At 46.2% G+C, this 19,524-nt stretch overlaps 1 protein-coding gene across 3 annotated transcripts in view; it reads right to left on the bottom strand.

Moving 5' to 3' along the window:
* The window catches only part of ATG16L1 (autophagy related 16 like 1), a 46,183-nt gene extending 42,417 nt beyond the window's left edge, over positions 1-3,766 (bottom strand). For 2 of the 3 annotated variants that reach the window (XM_027118144.1, XM_027118135.1), the window contains exon 1: positions 3,387-3,766. In XM_027118144.1, coding sequence (XP_026973945.1) covers positions 3,387-3,501 — 115 coding nt within the window. In that variant the 5' untranslated portion in view covers positions 3,502-3,766. The remainder of the gene's footprint in view (positions 1-3,386) is intronic. The other variant, XM_027118152.1, reaches the window with a different exon arrangement.
* Between the last annotated feature and the right edge of the window lie 15,758 nt (positions 3,767-19,524).

The raw sequence follows: 19,524 nt of genomic DNA on the forward strand, positions 1-19,524 counted from the left end.
CACTGTTGTGGCCTCTCCCGCCGCGGAGCACAGGTTCCGGACGTGCAGGCCCAGCGGCCATGGCTCACGGGCCCAGCAGCTCCGCGGCATGGGGGATCTTCCCGGACTGGGGCACGAACCCACGTCCCCTGCATTGGCAGGCGGACTCCCAACCACTGCGCCACCAGGGAAGCCCTGGAATTTTTTTTAAAAAGATTTTTTTAATGTGGATCATTTTTTAAAAGTCTTTATTGAATCTGTTACAACATTGCTTCTGTTTTATGTTTTGGATTTTTGGCTGCGAGGCATGCGGGATCTCAGCTCCCTGACCAGGGATCAAACCCACACCCCCTGCAATGGAAGGCCAAGTCTTAACCACTGGACTGCCAGAGAGTCCCTGGAATATTTAATCTAAGATCAGGGCACTAGGGATACAAATACAAACCAGAGTCCCTGACCTCAAGGAGCTAAAAAAGTGTAATGGGGGTGGGGGTGGGGTGGAGGTCAAGTACAAAAAGGAAGAGTGAACTTTTACTCATTTTCCCAGATGGTTTCACAGGTGAAGACAACAGATAGTCCAAGCAGAAGGTCTAGAGAGCTGTTCAGTAAATGGCTAGAAATAAAAGTTTGCACCAACACATGAGAGGGCAGGATGAGAAATTCAGACCTCTTCTTACTGGCAATAGCGAGACAACAGATTTTAAAAGCAGGCAGTGACATGAACAGATATCAATTAGTAAGAAGTCAAAGATTATTCTGAGGTTCCCTGCTCGTCCAACTGGGTGCAAGATCCTAACATGCCAGAGAACACAGGAGCAGAGAGCTCAAGGAAGAAAATGAGTCCTTGGAACTTAATAAATGTGACAGGGAACACAGTGCAGAAATTCAAAAGAAAAGTCAGGGCAAGAAATGACATGCATGTAGGGGGCCAGTGAGATCAGAAGTGCATGTAGGGGGCCAGTGAGATCAGAAGTGGAAGGGGGTGCACAAAGCAGAACAAGAAAGTGACCACAGGAAACTTACAGAAAAGCCACACCTGACGGGGGCTTTCAGATCCCCAACGTCTGAGATTAGCGATGCTTCACAGCAAAAGCTGGAAGGGTTTATGCTAGTGACTATTCCTGTCAGAATAGCTTATCTTTCCTCTTAAAGAGTTGAGTCCTACTTCTTGATATCTAAAAATGGAAATCCTGGGCAGAAACAGAAACACTATCTTCATCAATATTAATTTAATAAATTAGCTCAAGATAACAGGGAAGTGATTCCAAACTTGAATGTTCACCAGTGTCAAAGCGCTCTAATAAGATCTTCAAAATGTTACAGCTAGGTGCCCTGTGATATCAAAGACATGAGGTATTCAAGAGGGATCCTTCTTAAAAGTTCCTCTCACTCAAAGGCCACCTGCTGTCCCCAGAGCCTCGTTTCATCTTTCTCTTCAGGCTCAGAGGCAGGACTGAACAGGAAACTCTGGTTGACTGCTTTGGGAGGCTAGGAATGAAGAGTGAGGCTGTTCCACCATCTAGAAGTGACCTCCCAAATGTCAGTCCCCTGCCTCAACTGCAGATTTTAACAGGCCAAGGTTGTCTTGCCCTCTTGCCCCCCCCCCCCGCCCCCCGCCCCCAGCCTCCTCTCCTAGCTCCCGGGCATGCATTACTCACTACAGCTGTTTTAAAGACATGTTCCCTCTCCAGGACTGACCTGTCTTTCTGACTTTCCTCCAACATCCTCCACCCCTTCAAGATGTCCATTTTCAAAGTGCAGAAAAACACTCAATTGTGTCAATGTGATTACAAGCACCTTCCATTTATAGACAGTTACGTAGATGGCTTTCAAAGCACTTATACGCACAGCACTGTGTTTATGAAGCAGGCAAGGCGAGCTTCACGCCTATTTTATAGATGCAGCAAACCAGACTCAGGTAAGTGAGGCTGGTAAGGGGAGTGTCGTCAGACCTCCAACCCAATTTGACCTTCAGTGTATTAGCTTTTAAAGAATAAGCATATGATGAAATACCCGATGACCTGAATTTATGTAACCCATGAGGAATCGTTTCAGCAAGGAGTTTCCTGTGCTTCTGGCTTTCTGAAAGAGCACTGGGCTGCCAGCCTCTTAAGAGTGTAAGGAATCAGCACAGGAGTGGCACATTCATCATCTCCCTCTTCTCCCCATTTTAGTTAAGAGGATGGGCTCAGCAAAGCAAGAAGGCCGTTTCTTGGGGGACCCAATGAGAAAGGCAAAAGTGCAAAAAAGTCAGGAGCCATCAAGTCTGTGTCCAAATCCAGGCCCTATCAATCTGCTGTACCTCCCCAGAGAGATGACCTTATCTCTCTCAGTCTCAATTTTCTCATTTGTATAAAGGGCAACAGGACCTGCTTCATAGAATTTTTGGAAAGATAAAGTGAAACGACACATGCCAAATATTTACGACAGCACTCAAGCTTGTCTCTACCTTAGAATTACTTGGGGATCACGAAGAAATACTGACACCTGTGTGCCACCTCTACTACTGGGGTTTCGTTGGTCTGGGATGTGGCCTGGGCTTTATAATTTTTAAAAGATCCCCACCCGATTCTAATGTGCAGGTAAGTTCAGGAACCATAAATTTAGCACAATCAGAATTCAATAAAGGGCACCCACTATTACTCTGAACTGCATCATCAACGTGATTTGAGATTTGCAGGCTTACTTCAAGGGGTAGACAGAACCAGAGGTCCGAAGAGTGTCCCGTTTCTTCCCCCAAATGTGTCGTCAGTTATGGTAAAATGGGGCGGAGGGGCAAGGAAAGGCTCTTTAGAAGACATCTAAGGGCACAAACATTTTTGTACTCAAATTGCAGCAGCGGGGGTGGGTGTGGGCCACCTCTTTCACACTGAAGTTTTCAACGACAGTAAAGACTGTGATGTCCCAACTAAAAAGTACGTTAAGACTCAAGATGTGTAATATGTAACAGTCAAAGCACACCAAAGTGGAGGAAGAACAGATCTTCAGGAATGAAAGGCAAACATTTCGCTACACTCTGAAGACGACGGTAACGGAGCGAGTTACTGCTTAAAGTCAGTGCCCGTGTCAGTAACAACACGATGCCCGAAACAGGATGTTTCTGGAACCGGCCTATTTAAGTAACACAAGCATTATGTGAGCTGCTGGGATTTACAAACACAGACATGAACGGTGCCTGCCCGTGAAGAATACCCAATTGAGGAGGAAAACCCAACACAGTCACACCCAAGAATAAAGTGAAAGAGGAAAAGATCTAAAAAGGCGTTTGGGGGTCCAAGGCGCTGGGTACCCGGGGCGGCCTCAAGGCGCGCGGGCGGCGCGGGGGGCTCGGCCTCGGGTTCCCTCTGGCGCCCCGCATGCCTCGGCTGGGCCCGCCCGCCCGCTCCCGGGACCCGCCAGCCGCTCACACTGCAGGATGATCTCTTCGAACGCCTGCCTCTGCAGCCGGTCCCGGCGCCTCAACTCCTCCGAGATGTGGCGCTTCCAGCGGGGGAAGACGGAGGCGCGGAGGCCCGACGACATGTCGCGCGCTGCCCCGGCGCCTTAGCGCCGCCAATCCGCACGGGGGCTGGCTGCCGCGGCCCGCACCATGAGGCAACCTGCGGGCGCGGGAGGACCAGCAGCCCCAGGTTTCAGGCCCACGAACAGGCCTCCCCCGATGCAATCCAGGACGGACTTCCGGCTCCTGACGGAAATGGCTTCGGACAGAGCCAGAAAGCCCGCCTCCTCATCCGACGTCTTACGCCACACGCACGCACATGTCCGGCGCCGACTCAGGGCGCTGGCTGATGATAGCATCCCGAGGCCGGAAGTGCCGGCCGCAGAGATGCGGCCGCTAGGAGGCGTGCGGGGCACGTTGGACGCTCGACCTTGCGGGGTCGGCGGCGGAGAAAGGAAAAGGCAAAAGGGAGGCTTCCGCCCACTTGCTGTTTCCTTTGCTTGCTTTTCCCCGTTTTATATTTTCTTTCTTAGCCTGCCTCCCTTTTCTTCATGTCAGTTTACAAGCAGAAGTAAACTCCTAACATGGTAGCTGTGTGACTATAGATGAGAGACAGCATTCCTAAGCCTCAGTTTCCTAATCTGTAAAATGGGGAAGATCCCTAAACCGGGAAGGAATGATACCTATCCCACAGGATTGTCGTGAGGATTAAAAGTAATAAACTATATAATGCAATTCACACTGCGCCTGTACATAGTAAGCCTAACCTTACCTAGACACTTGGTATCCGTCGAAGTCCTAACCAAAGATTGGTTGCTTTAAGCAAGAGCAACCCATTGACCTTCGAAAAAGGTTTTCTTTGCAATAAAGAAATGGAATGCAAAGAACCGCTAAAGAAAATGCGAATAGATTAGCTATGTAAATCATTAGAAGCCTAGAAATTATCTATGACCTAAAAGTAAATGGGTCCTTAGAAGGTCATTTAAGGGTTAGGATACAAACAGGATTTTGAAAGAGAAAAAGGACAGTTTGCCAGTAGATGAAAGCAGAAGATGAAAGACAGACTCGGGAGAAGATGACATCTATCAATTCAGTAGAATGGGAAATCTTCGTCTGTAGTAGAATCATCTGAGTTCCATCTGCATTTAACAAGTTAGTAAATTTATTGCATGAAAATGGAGCTGGACAAAATAGGAGGCAGAAGAGAGGAAAGGAATGTCAGAATCTGCCTTCTCTTTCAATGTGTCTCAAGTCCAGAGGAAGATCCTTCACAGACAGAGAAGAAGGCCTTTCCTCTCCTGTGGAACCCAGGAGTAGGACAGTTAGGATTCTAGACCTGTAAAGATATTTTGTCAGCAGCCAGTACTGAGTGATCTGAATTTGTGGGAAAGACCCATGGGGATCAGAAATAGAAGGGACTTCCTCACACACTGAAGCAAATGAAGAAGCAGGTTCTGAAAGTCACAAAGAATGCCTCTAAATGTAACAGTGGTACCAACCTCAAAAGAGCCTAGAATCAAATCTTGACAGTTGAATATGCTGATTTCCCAGACAAGATTATGATTAAACCATGTTAACAAATTTGCAGAACCAGCAATTCCCCTTACAGGAATGTATGTCAACAAATATTTGGACAAAGGCCCAGAGAAAACTGTCACAGCATTGTTAGAAATAATGGAGAGTTGGGAAATATCTATTGATTTCCACCAATGAGAATTAAATTACTGTATATTTATTGTTCAAAAAAGTTCATAATAAGAGGAGTATATGATATAAATCTAATTGATGTAAAATTAGTATGTCCCTGGATCTCATAGGCAAAGTTTGTTGAATGAGTAGAGAATATAATTTCTAAACTAAGGATACTAAGCTCTGTAGGTCTGCCCTCTCCCTACCCAGCCAGCTTTGCCCAGTGAGCACTGCAGCCTCTGTGGGCACTCCTCCTCTCTTCTGCTCACCACTCTCCCTCCCAGTGCAGGGCCTTTGGATTCACTGTGCTTCTGTTGGGCAAACCCTTCCCTTCTGACCTTTATGAGTTAACTCCTATGAGTTAATTCTCAGCTCAGTAGTCACTTCCTCACAACCTTCAAGTAACAGACCTTCACAACTAGGTCAGATTGCCCAATGACACGTGGACCTCTCCGTTCTAGCATTTATCACAGTTGCAGCTTCACATGTTTTTTATCATTACTTGCTTAAGGCGTGTCTCCCCGCCACAGACTGTAACCTCCACAGCAAGAGCTGTTTCTGTCTTTGTTCATCATTTTACCTCCAGCAAGGGCGTGAAGTCTTTCATATATTAGGTGCTCAGTAAATGTTGTTTAATTAATGAATGGAATATATGAAAATATTTTCTCTGGGAAGTAGCATTGCTGGTGTTCTTTTGTTGTATGTATTTTCTATATCTTATATGCATTTTCTAATTGTTATCCATTATATACATACTATATATGCAAGAAAAAGTTATAGAAACGAACATAGATTTATCGATAAAACCATTTCTTCAGCAGAGTGCTAGGTTCTGTGGGAGATAACTAATAAGCGGGAACACTTCTAACAACATTATGGGCCGCGCACTCTTCTGAATATTTCACGTGTTGTCACTCTCTTAATCCTCACAACAACCCTACTCAGTAAGGTTGTTATTAGCTACTCTTAGCATCTTTATCCTCATTTACAAATGAGGAATCTGAGGCCCGCAGGGGTAAGTCACTGGCCTGAGCACACCTGGCTATTTATTGGCCAGACCTGGCTTCAGACACAGGCAGTTTGACTCTAGCGTCTGTGACTTAACTACTGCACTCCATTGTGCAGTTTCTGTTTCTGCTGACATTGTAGTTTGGCTCAACAAGAATACGTAAAACAAAGAATAATTTGAAATGATTTGAAATCAATTCCTAAATTAGCCAATAGGGAGGGCATCCCATCGAAGAGCAAAGTCAGCAAAGTCGGTGGTTCGGAAGCCTCAGGTGTGTTCCCCGGACCCTGAGGGGACTGGCTGGAGGGAGGATGAGTAATGAGTAATAGGAAGGAGGAGGAAATGAGGTTGTCTGAATATTCCGGAGACAAATCGTGGATCTTAAAAGAAGCGTTTTTATTTGTTCTGGTAAATACTGAGTGTCTAAGGATGCAGCATGCTTTGCTGGATAGCGATATCTATGGAATGGATTCTGCCCGCTTGTAATGGATGTAAGATACATGTGAAGTGATGCTCCAGTTCTGAGGAACTCAAGTGCAACCTTCCAAGAATTGTCCTATTTACTTCTGCCCTTCCCCTTTTGGTTCCCCTGCTTTCCTTTATCTTTCAATCAGCAAGTGGTCAAACAGCTGGGTCCTGGTGTGGGTCAGGCACAGGGTGAGCACTGCCTGGAGACAAAGATGGCCAGACTTGGATCCTGGCCTCAAGGAGCTCACTCTTCAGGAAGGGAGATCTGAATGTGATTATGTATGAAAGTACGGAATTATAAAGTCAAGAAGACCCAGCCAGCACCCAGGGCTTTTGATTCTCTTCTGTTCTTTTTTTCTCTTGCTTTTATTCTTTTTTAAAAATATAATTTCCTGTTTTAAAAAAATATGGCTCGATCTTTATTTCCACTCCTTTTCAGCTGTTCTCAAAATTAGATCACTAAAAATGAAAGTAAGATAAGCTAACCATGTTCCTGTGTTAACTGCTGTAACCTAGTAAACCTAGTGACTGCTGGAGTAAATGAAAGGATAGCCAAGAATCCAACTGACGTGGATTTTCAGACACACCGATGATCCTTCCAAATGTCACATTTTTTGGCGCTGGACATTTTTACCCCTTGGCTTTTCTTTGTTTCCTTTAGTGTTATTGTGTTTGCAGACATATGAATACATACCACCTGACATTTCCGTTATAAAGACTCTGTGCACGCGGAGTAAAACCCATACAGGTCTCATCACCCACTCCGTATATGTTGACACTTAGACTTCACATTTTAAAAATGACTGTCTGACGTAGGTTTTATCCCTGTACCCCAATACAAGCATTATAGTAAACTTTAACTTTCTTAGAGAGAGTTCTTGTTATCCCTTTTATAAATTGACAGCCAAGTGTCTGGAATGGTGGCTGGAGGATTCAACATGGCACATCTAACAAGCTGGGACAATGGCTAGAGAGAGAGAGTGTCTCTGTGGGAAGTTATCTCCCTTGGTTTGCCTCTTTGCTCTTTAAAGAGATGATAAAATTTCTCCCAGACACTACTGCCCTCTCCTACTATGAATAATACCTAATGTTAAATGAGTGATTTTTGCATGCCAGATACTTTGCTCAACATGGATTAACTTATTTAATTCTCAAAACACTACCACGTAGGTACTATAAGTATGTCCTTTTGCAGATGAGGAAACTGACACGCAGAGGTCAGGTAGCTTGTCTGATGTCACAGAGTTAGTAAGAGGCAGAACTCGGATTCAGTTGAGGAAGGCTGGTGCCAGAACCCAGCCATATGACCATATGTCCCTCTGCTGTGGATCAGGGTATAAAGGTTCTGGCTGTTTTTTTGTTTTGTTTTTGTTTTTTAGGATGAGATAGAGTATCAGAATGCTTTTGACTGCAAGCAACAGAAGTGCAATTCGAGCTTCCTTAAGGGAAAGGGGAGGTTATATGGATATGGGGTGCTGCACCAGGCTGGCGGCAGGGATGTGGCTGGACTGGAACCCAGATGCAGATCCTGTCAGAATGCTCATCTCTTTGCCTCTGCCTCCCTCTGTAAATTGCCACGTCCTTTGTCTTGTGGTCCAGCTCTTTTTGTCCAGCTCCTCCAGCATCGCCACAGTACAAGCCAGTGGCAGACCAAGCTGGCATATCCAAGTCCCAGGTCTAATAAATTTCTGGGAGAGGGGACTTCCGTGGTGGCACAGTGGTTGGGAGTCTGCCTGTCAATGCAGGGGACACGGGTTCGCTCCCTGGTCCAGGAGGATCCTGCATGCCGTGGAGCAGTGAAGCCCGTGCGCCACAACTACTGAGGCCTGCGCGCCTGGAGCTCGTGCTCCGCAACGATAGAGGCCACTGCAGTGAGGCCCGTGCACCACCACAAGGATTGGCCCCCCCCCCGCTCGCAGCAACTAGAGAAACACTATGTGCAGCAATGAAGACCCAACGCAGCCAAAAATAAGTAAATAAAGTATAAATAAATTTTAAAAAACAATAAAAGCCCCCCAAACCCCAAATAACTTAAAAAAAAAGTTTCTGGGAGAGGAGGCTACTGGACTGGCAGGTGCCCGTATCTAATAATCTATGTGGCAAAGAGGCAGGGTCAGTCTCCTAGGGTGGTTCCCTCTGGATGGAGGGGAAGGGACAGGTCCCAGAAGAAGGTAGGTATAGAACACGTCTGTTCAGACTGTTGAAAGTTGAAATTTATTAAGTAGATCTTAAATGTGCTCCCCTCCGCCATTCTTTTATTAACACATCCACCCTCCTGACTATAGTCATGGTTTTTCCTGGCCCCATTGGGCAAGAAACTGGTCCCAAGGGTGGGTATAGGAACCCTTGCCAATCACTGTCCTCCACAGGGATTTTTAAACTGGATCTGGGAGAGGGGGGCCCTTTTTCTCCTTCCGTTAGGAAGTGAGGCCATGCATGGCCATGCTAGTAGCCACGTCCCCTCCCAGGTCTCATGAAGAGTTTAGCCTGAAAAAATGGAGCAAACACACAGGGAGAAGAGGAGACGAGAAACCCCAAATTCTGATGGCATTAGTGTCCCTGGTTCCCGCCAGTCCTGAAAGCAGCCCAGCCCTACCTTCCCAGTCTGGTTACATGAGCTAATACATTCCTGTGTTTCACTAAAGCTGGTTTACTCTGGGCTTTTATTTTCTCTTGCCACCCAAGAAACCTGATTTTTTGTTTGTTGGTTGGTTGGTTTTGGCCACGCCGTGCAGCTGGCAGGATCTTCATTCCCAGACCAGGGATTGAACCCGTGTCCTCTGCAGTGTAAAAGCAGAGTCCTAACCACTGGACTGCCAGGGAATTCCCAAGAGTCCTGATGAAGACAGCAGACCAGCCCAGGAAAACACTAGGGCTGGGCAGACAGAATGGCAGTGTCCCCACAGGTGGTCACTAAGGCTGGGTTTTCCACTTTAAAATCTTGACAAAAGGAGGAAGGTCAACCCACTCTTCTCACCATGCATGTTTTGTGTTCATCAGCAATCCATTTCCACATTTTTGGGGAAAGGTTTCTGGATCTGAGATCTCATGAACGTCTAAGCGAAGCTCTGTTCTAAATAATAGCGTCTGCTGGTCAGAGAACATTTTAATAACCTCAAAGTGATTAGAGTCAGCCTGGGGATATTAGAAAATACTGTTGCCATATGTTAGAACTGTATTGTCATTTCCCCCTCATCCGAAAGTGAAGGGACACTATTTGGAAAAGCACCATTTCGATGACTCATGGGATATTAATAGTTTTTCAGAGTGTTTAACCACCACTGCATCCTCATGCAGTAGAACCACGTAGAGAGCACACAGCAGTGGAATAGTATTTTGATTAAATAACTAACTAAATAAATATTGCATATCATGAGATGGGGTTCCTTGCTGAGGCATCAAGTTGACGTTCTGTCTTTAAAAAAGCCAACAATTGGAGCAGCAGTGTGTTGAACTTGCTGTGCAAATCCGGATGCCCAGACAATTTGCTTTTGGGAGGCTGATCCCCAAATAAGGAGGGGCCAGCCAGGGATGCAGCGTCCTGCAGAGACGGGGCTCAGGGCTGGCCACTCTGTGTGACTGCACACACTTTCCAGTTTCTGGTTCTGAACCTCTTCTTTCCAATAAGGGCATTTTTCTATGCCAGGTCATGCACCAGACCTCAGTCTCTTAAACTTCCCCACGACCAAAGGTTCCTTGCATAGCTCCCTTAATTTTGTCAAAGAGTATGCGGATCAATGGCTTCTCCAGTTGCCTGGGTAATCCCAGCACAGTCCTCGTTCTTCTGGAGGTGTGGGGCAGTCCAGTCCAGGCAGAATTGTCTGGCCATGAAGTACACCTGGGAAACCGTTCAACTGGCCTTCCCGACAGGTTCATGTGATCCGGTCCAGCCCTTACATAGTCTGCATTGAGGTGGAGAGTCAGGGGTGTCCTCTCTGGTCTTTCCAACACAGCCTGTGATTCCCGTGGGCCTGGGCCTTGCCCTAGACCTTGGGGCTGCACCACAGCATTACACCCTGGGGGCAGAGTGGCCCTCACCCTCTCCGCCTCTCCCTTCCACAACCTATCCCCCTACCTCTCTCTCTCCCTCCCTCTAGTTTTCTTAGCTCTCTTTCCCTCAAGGCCCCATCCCTTTGGTGTCCAATATGAGCTCCACCCCTGTGATGGTTAAGTTTGTCAGCCACTCTGCGCTCCACCCATTTCCTGTCAGTTGGGGTGTGTGGGGGTGGGGGTGGGGCGGGTGTTGCAGGAAAGAGTGAATGACCCTCTGGTCTGGCTGGGAAGGGGGTTGGTAGGGATGGATCTAAAAGACAGTCAGATCTTTGATTCTTGCTAGTGCCTCTCCAGTGCCTTATTAAACCGTAAGATTATTGGGACTTCCCTGGTGGTCCAGTGGTTAGGACTCTGTGCTTTTCCTGAAGAGAGCAGAGGTTCGATTCCTGGTCAGGGAACTAAGATCCCGCATGCTGAACGTCGTGGACAAAAGGAAAAAAACCTGTAAGATTATTTTTAAGATTATTTTTCTCCTCTCAGGTCTTGACTTCTGTTACAGAAGCCCTGCCCCCACCCCACACCCATTACTGTAAACTTAAAAGTTACCTGCTTCAGGAGGTGAGGAGTGGACAGGAGGAAAAGGAAAACACTCATTCTCTCATGCAAGCAAGAATTAAAGTAAGATGCAGTAAGTCTGAGTGTCAATGGACTAATTTACAAGGGGAATTAGAAGGACAAGCAGCCTTAAGTCCGCATTCTTGTGTCAGCAATACTCCCCCACTTGTGGAAGTTAGGAGGATTTCAGATGCAAACAACTGAAACCTTAACTTGTAATTTAAACCAAGGGTGGGGGGGCTGGTCAGCAAAATATGGCAGGTGGGCCAGATCCAGCCTATTTGTTTTTGTGGGGCCTTCAGGCTAAGGAGAGTTTTTGCATTCTTAAAATAAAGAAGCGCCTGTGTGTTGGCCTTGAACTTATGCCCTTCAGATCTCCTACTGGGGAATCAAAATTGACTGACAGCCACTGCTGCTGCTCTCTGAATCCACCGCTGCAATAAAGCCATGTCCACATTTCTGATGGAAACCTCAACCAGGGACCAAGCACAGCAGGGGAACTAAGGCAAAGTCACTCCTGAGACATGTGAGACTCCTCTGACTGACTTTGCCTCAAGGACACTGTTATGGACTAAATCTTGTGTCCTCCCAAAATTCATGCATTGAAGCCCTAACCCCCAATGTGATGGTATTAGGGGGTGCGACCTTTGGGGGGTGATTAAGTCAGGAGGGTGGAGCCCCCATGAATGGGATTAGTGCCCTCATAAGAAGAGACACCTGAGAGATGATCTCTCTCTGCCAGGCCGTCTGCAAACCAGGAAGAGGGCTCTCACCAGACATAGAATCTTTTGGCACATAGATCTTGGACTTCCTGGCCTCCAGAATGTGAAGAATAAATATCTGTTATTTAGCGCCCAGTCTGTGGTATCTTGTTAAAGAGGCCAGAGCTGATTAAGACAGACGACCTATCAGCCCTGTTGAAACTTTGCTAGAACTCACTGCAGGCTGAGGGCCTTCCTTCCCAACCTCCCTTCCTCCCTCTCTCCTTCCCAGGGTCTGGCCTGCACATGATCTGACAGCTCTTCTAGCCTCATCCAGAGACACCCATTCCCCCATCTCCTCTCCCAGGTGTCTCCGTCAGTAAATCTGTTACATCTAATCCTGCCTTGGCATGTGCTTGTCAGGGAACCAGAGGTTGTGATGAAACCCAAGTACCAGGAGAGAATGGGAGAAGGAGGGAGCTGCCAGTTCTGCTATAGACATTTTGGGGGTCCTGACCCCCCAAGTCTAATTACTTTCCCTCTAATAACATCATGGGTGTGGGTGCTTATGTTTCCACCATGGGACTGGACCTATGTGACCCATCGCTCTTTGGAGCAGTTGTGGACACCCAAGATGGGCCAGGTTCCTCTTCCTGGGGTCCACGCATGGGGAGCTGGACTTCAGGGTTCGAGCAGCTATGTGGAGCCAAAGCAAAGCCAGGGAGACCAGGAAGGAGAGGGGAGCAAGGAAAGTGGGCAGAGGAAACGTCTGGGGAAGACCAGAGCCAGGGAGGAGCCCCACTCCCCACGCCACCATGTGTCTGAGCCTGCATGTCATCAGTGCTCCCTGGCCTCTGCCATTGCTCCATCTCCACCTGTAGCTCGTTTCTCTTCCTTGTAAGCAGAGATCCTTGACTACAATGGAAATTCAGAATTCGACAGCTGGAAAGTCCCTTAAACATAATTTTATGGCAGAGGCTCAAAGCAGGGAATTCCCTCCTGGTCCTGTCTGCCTTTGCCAGGATCTGAGGGAATGAACCGAGCGCTGCTGCAGGTCCTGGGTCTGGAGTAAGGGGGCTTCTAGCTGGGGGAAGACGGCCTTGCTGTGTCCTTTCTCAGGCCCGGATTCATGACTGGGGAGGTGACAGCCCCTCATGCTGCAACGTGGGGGGCCTGCCTGCCCTCTCTGCCAGACCCCATGTGACTTCTCACACGAGGGCCGTGAAGGCAGGTCTCCTGTGGTGGGATGGGGGTGAATGGAATCTTCTCCACTCCTCCCCAGCAACACTGCATTCCCATCTGCTGTGAATTCACAGCATCTCCAAGATCAATGGGCGGGAATTTGCTTCACCTTTGGGTAACTAAATAGCCCATTTCTATTAATTTTTCCAAAGTAAATGAAGTCTGGGTAAATACTTTCATGGAGTAATCAGGGAACACCTCTGCTGCACAGGCTCCGCCTTCAGAAACTGGGAACTGCCAACAACCTTTTAAGCAGCTTTTCCGCTAAAAATTTAAAAAACAAAAACTTGGGACTTCCCTGGTGGTCCAGTGGTTAAGACTCCGCGCTTCCACTGCAGGGGTTTCAGGTTCGATCCCTGTTCGGGGAACTAAGATTCCACCTGCCACACTGCGTGGCCAAAAGATTAAAAAAAAACCCAAAAACCCTTAAATCCCATTTTGGGTGAGCACTTGTTTTATGGGCTGAAGCTATTTTTTCTTTCTTTTTAATAGCGAAGACTTTTATATTTAGAATTAACCAGCTGGACTCAGTTTAGATGATCCCAATTTTGTTGGCAACACCCAAAGCATCATAGTCAGGAGCCGGTCGAACATATACATTCTTCTAACCATGAGGCCTGATCAGGGTGTTGACCTTAGCCATGTGGATGTCATAGGGCTTCTTCACAGCCTGTTTAACTTGGTGCTTGTTGGCCTTGACATCCACAATGAACACCAGTGCGTGTTGTCTTCTATTTTCTTCGTGGCTGACTCCGTGGTGAGGGGAACGTGATGACGGCATAGTGGTCAAGCTTGTTTCTCCTAGGGGTGCTCTTCAGAGGATATTCAGGCTACCTCCTGAGCCACAGTGTTTTGGGCTGTCAGAAGGTGGGTGATGCCTGGATCCCCATTTTTTTTTTCAATAAATTTATTTATTTATTAATTTTTTATGGCTGCATTGGGTCTTCGTTGCCGCGTGTGGATTTTCTCTAGTTGCGGTGAGTGGGGGCTACTCTTCGTTGTGGTGTGCGGGCTTCTCATTGCAGTGGCTTCTCTTGTTGGGGAGCACAGACTCTAGGCGCGCGGGCTTCAGTAGTTGTGGCTCACGGGCTCAGTAGCTGTGGCTTGCGGGCTCTAGAGTGCAGGCACAGTAGTTGTGGCGCATGGGCTTAGTTGCTCCGTGGCATGTGGGATCTTCCCAGACCAGGGCTTGAACCCCTGTCCCCTGCTTTGGCAGGCAGATTCTTAACCACTGTGCCACCAGGGAAGTCCCCAAATAATTTTTTGTTTTTTTCTCATTAATTTTCACTTTATTCGTTTGAAATTTGTGATCATATCCATAAGACATAGGAGTCCTTTTTGCTGAGGCTACAAAACGAACACATCCTGTCTATTGATTCATGTTTTTTTTCCTTTTTTTTAAATTAACTTTAATTGGAGTATAGTTGCTTTACAATATTGTGTTAGTTTCTACCATACGGCAAAGTGGATCAGCTATACGTATACATATATCCCCCCCTTTTTGGATTTCCTTCCCATTTAGGTTACCACAGAGAACTGAGTAGAGTTCCCTGAGCTATACAGTAGGCTCTCATTAGTATTTTTTTTTTTTTTTTTTTGCGGTACACGGGCCTCTCACTGTTGTGGCCTCTCCCGTTGCGGAGCACAGGCTCCGGACGCGCAGGCTCCGTAGTTGTGGCTCACGGGCCCAGCCGCTCCGTGGCATGTGGGATCTTCTCGGACCGAGCCACGAACCCGTGTCCCCTGCATTGGCAGGCGGACTCTCAACCACTGCACCACCAGGGAAGCCCTAGTTATCTATTTTATACATAGTATAAATAGTGTATATATGTCAATCCCAATCTCCCAATTCATTGCACCCCCGCCCCTTTCCACAGAGAATTTTTTAAATTGTTGTTTTGAATTCTGAATTTCTGAATTTTGAAAATAAAATTTATTAACATGGCTCCAAGTTACTAAGAGCCATGCACAGGGGAAGGTTTGGGAACTATCGGAAACAAGATTCAAGTCAGAAGCACATGAAAGCAGCAAACACAACTATGAAACTAAATACCAGTGGTCTATTTGTTGGGCCACAGGGTAAATGTGACAAAAGTTGTCCTTGCACACACACACACACACACACACACACACACACAATGTGTTCTGAAGTCTGTCTCTACATATTTGACATTTGCATCCCAGGTGGGATGATTTGCATATTTCGATGCTGGGTTCAGATCTATTATCCAACTCATGGGCAAAGTCAAGTTAAATGTAGAAAATGCGTACGTGACGTTTCAGCCTGAGTTAACAGAATATATTTTTGACAGAGTAAATGACCTTTCATCACACAATTATGTGGGGATTTGTAAAATGTCTTAGGGACCTGAAAACACACTTGTTATCAGAAGTACATTTTACTGACAGGTTTGTTAAAGAAAATTTGTCCTAGTGATAGAAAGTTAAACCAAAGAGAAATTTTGAGGGAATCTATCAGCATCTTACCCAAGGAGTCTCCTTCTCTTCTTTCCTCTTCCTGGCATTTTAGTCCTGCTATAAACCCCTATGGCTGGTTTCAAAAGGCTCTTCTCTCCCTGAATTTCTGATTATTTTGGTAGGATTGGGTTCCACCAGGGTTCTGACTCTCACAGGTCAAAGGTTATGAAGAGAGCAAAGTCTTTAAATACATCTGACCATATAACTTTCCATAGGCTTTTACGACTTTATACTTCCATCCATGTGTAGAACCATTTCTTTGCCAGTTTTGGTAGTACAATAGAAAAAAAAAAAAACCGAAAAATGAAAAAAAGCTTTGCTATTTGATAGATGACAATCGTATTTGACTGTTGTTTTAATTTGGTAAAATTGAACTCTTTCCCATGTATTTGGTTACTCATGATTCATTCTCTTTTGGGTAATCTCTATCTAAATCTTTTGCCCATTTTGTCTAGGCAAGGAATAAACCATTTCCTGTGAATTTTGGTGGGGGGGGGGAAGGCAAGGAAGAGATGATTAAAAAATTTTTTTTCATGATTTGTCCAAGATCTCTTCTTTATGAGGCAGATAGGACGTGGTGGACCTTGTCACGGAACTAATGAGAGTGTGCACGTTAGCATGCATCTTCTAAGGAAGTTGTAAAAATTGCTCATGTGGTATCTGTGAAGCATTGTCATATCTGAGTGTTTCCATATCTTAGCATTTCCGTACCTTAGGATGAAAAGTTCTGCTAACTAAGGTCTTATCATCAGGGTGGTCTTCTGAGGGAGAATACGACAAAGTTATTTCAGAAGTGCCAGTAGTAGCCTAGTAAGTCCTCCACTACAGCAACCGTATTGGGCAGACAGCTTTGAGCAGCCACACAGAGCCATTTTAATGACCACTTTACATTCATCTGGACCCGAAGATGGAAGTGGTGGTACCCCTCCTGTAGGACCCAAGATGCACCCTACTGGATTGGCTACTGTGCTTTCAGACCGTCTTTTCTTTGGAGTCTTGACCTCCTCTCTTCTTTTGGAGTCTTGACCTCCTCTCTTCTTTTGGTCTGGGTCCCTTTGTGACTTAAATAATGAACTCAGCAAGCATTGATTAAGTGCCTTGCATATGCCAGGCGGTATTCTCGGGGCTAAAGCCAGACCAGTATTTATGCCCTTAAAGAGCTTCCATTCTAATGGGAGATACAGACCATAAGAAAACTGAACATATGAAAGACGTAAGTTATGTATGTCTGAGGGCGATGAGAGCTGTGAAGAAAAAGAAAGGGTGGATCAGAGTCACAGTGCTGGTGAGGGGGTGGAGGTGCAGTTTGCACATCAGTAAGGTGGCCAGGGTGGCCAGCGTGGACCTCATTGAGAAGGTGAGGTTTTAGCAAAGACCTGACAGAGGGGAGGGAGTCTGCTAAAAGGTTATCTGGTGGAAGAGCATCCAGGCAGAGGGCTCAGCTAGAGCAGGCTCTGTAGCAGGTGCATTTGGAGCCCACCTGGTTCTCTGCAGCAGCCAGTGCACCCAGTCCTGTGTTGAAGTGGGTGTTGACAGCAAAAGGCTCACAACTGTCCCCTTCTCTGGAGGACTGCCCTTGGCTGACCAGAGCCAGCTCCCCTCCAAGAGATGCCTAGAAGGTGGTCAATGACTAACTGATAGGAGGAGGCTTGGGTGCCCAGTGCCCTTGCCTTTGAACAGGACACTCTCTGTGATGCAATATATCTTCTGGAGTGCCCCATGGGACAGACTGAGGACAGACTTCTCCAAAAACTACAATTCTGCCTAATTTCTTCCCCTGACCTATCCTCCTTTCCTCAATGCCTACCCTGATGTCTGGATTGAGAGCATTTTGTCAATAAATTGCTGGCACAAGAATCCCAGTCTCAGGCTCTGCTTCTAGGGAACCCAGCCTAAGACAGCCCTAACACCATAGCTTGCCAAAACCCAGCAGGGAAGCCACTGTGGCTAGAGCATACCTCCCTGAGAAATGTACATATTCAAACGTATTTGCATACAATTCTGCCTCGGACACTATGGAACCGGATTCAGCAGCCACAGCATCTTTCCGGGTTCCGGCCTAAGGCCTGGTAACCCCACGTGTTGACTTCCTGATACACCATCCATTTTTCCACAAAAGGGTTGGAAGTGTACCTTCTCAGAGCTTACTGTCTTCAGTTAGGAAAAGCTGCCTATTTGCATCTCTCCAAAGTTGCTTTTCTAGAAAATTACTGAATCCATCTGCTCTGAACAGAACTGTATGCCCCCCAAATTCATATGTTGAATCCCTAAATCCAAGGTGACTGCATTTGGACATAGAGCTTTTAGGAGATAAATTTTGATGAGGTCATAAGCATGGGGCCCTAATCCAATAGGTTTTATAAGAAAAGGAAGGGAGAGAGAAATCTCTTTCTCTCTTTGCCATGTGAAGACTGAGAAAACAGCCGTCTGTGAACCAGGAAATGGGCTCTCACCAGAAAATGAACGGTATGTTATTTTGTTATGGAGTCTGAGAATACCATCAAAACTGCAAAACCATCAAAACTGCAAAAGTTAGCTTTGAAAATTCCAGCCTTACGTTTATGAAGATCACTTTTCTGATCCTGTTGGGAAATAGCTCCTGCAATGCCCCCACCCAAGCCAGGATGTCCTTGGGCCATTGATAGAGGGTTTGAAAACGGGAGACAAACCAGGACTTAATTTTCTGTTTTCACACCTAACCATAAGATGGAAGCATTGTAAAAGGTCTGAAGCTAGAGACAGGGAGACGTTTCTTAGAATTTTAATCATTTCCTGTGTAGCTGCTATTCTGTGAATGTACAGTAATCTCCTCTTGTATAGAAAATTAATTCCAAGAGGTAATTGGTTTATTCTTTTATGTAAAATGCTTAACCCACCTCCACATATCCTGGCAACATAACTGAGCTCTTGACAAGGTAAGCACAGGTTTGGAGCCTGAGACAGGCTCAGAATTCTCCACCTTTCTTGTGTGAGCTTTGCCAAGTGCCCTGACCTCTCTGAATCTCAGTTTCTTCCTCTGTAAAGTACACATAAGACCCACCCTACAGAGTAGAGAGGATCAAGAAAAGAACACACATGACTGTGCATTTTTGTTTGGCCCAAAGGCATCCAGAACCTCTCTGAGCGTTCTCTGGGGGTAACCTGTTGGATCTGTGTGAATTTACCTTGTTAGTGATTAGATTGTCATGGGGTCAAGCCAAGAGTTGGAGAGCTGGAAGAACATTCCTTGATCATAGATACACACCTGCCTCCAGGCCAGTGTTGAAAAGGATACCTGGGTTGGGAGTGGCCCATGGGTAGGAACAAAGGCGAGAGGAGGGCCTCCAGGAAAAATGAACTAGTTAGTTCCCAGCTAGCTACACCAGCATCACCTGGGGAGATGTTTAAAATGCACGTTTCACCTCTCCCCCACCCTCAGAGCTACTGAATCAACTCCTCCGTGGGTGGCCCCAGAACCTGTATTTTTAAAAGCCTCTCAGGGGATTCTCATGCACACCTAAGTTTGAAGGTCCAGTAGAGCTCCATCAGATTTTACAGTCACTAACAGGTGACTGTAGATTTGGGACCTGAGTTATAAGTAAACGGTTTGTATGGCTTGCTTGGGACAGCTTGCGTTTTAAATTTATTCCCGATAATAAGTGGTATTCTTAGGCTATTCATTGACCACAAAATTTGGAGCTTACTATATGTCATCTAATATTGGTAATTACATTATGTAAAATATTCCTCAAGTCATATTATCACATATTCATGTCTAATTAGGATGATTTAATAGGAACAATGGAAACTCTTTGTACATGTATTCACTGAAAGTCTATTAAGTGAAAGATTAGGAAAGACCCACAGTGATAGTTAGAATCTGGGCATCATCAAGACTGTTGCATTACGAGGTCTGATGTCTGTTTTGCTGC

This window comes from Aethalodelphis obliquidens, unplaced genomic scaffold (assembly GCF_003676395.1).
Source record: "Aethalodelphis obliquidens isolate GAN/ISIS:26980383/991018 unplaced genomic scaffold, ASM367639v1 scaffold2, whole genome shotgun sequence".
In the NCBI taxonomy this organism is placed as follows: Eukaryota; Metazoa; Chordata; class Mammalia; order Artiodactyla; family Delphinidae; genus Aethalodelphis; species Aethalodelphis obliquidens.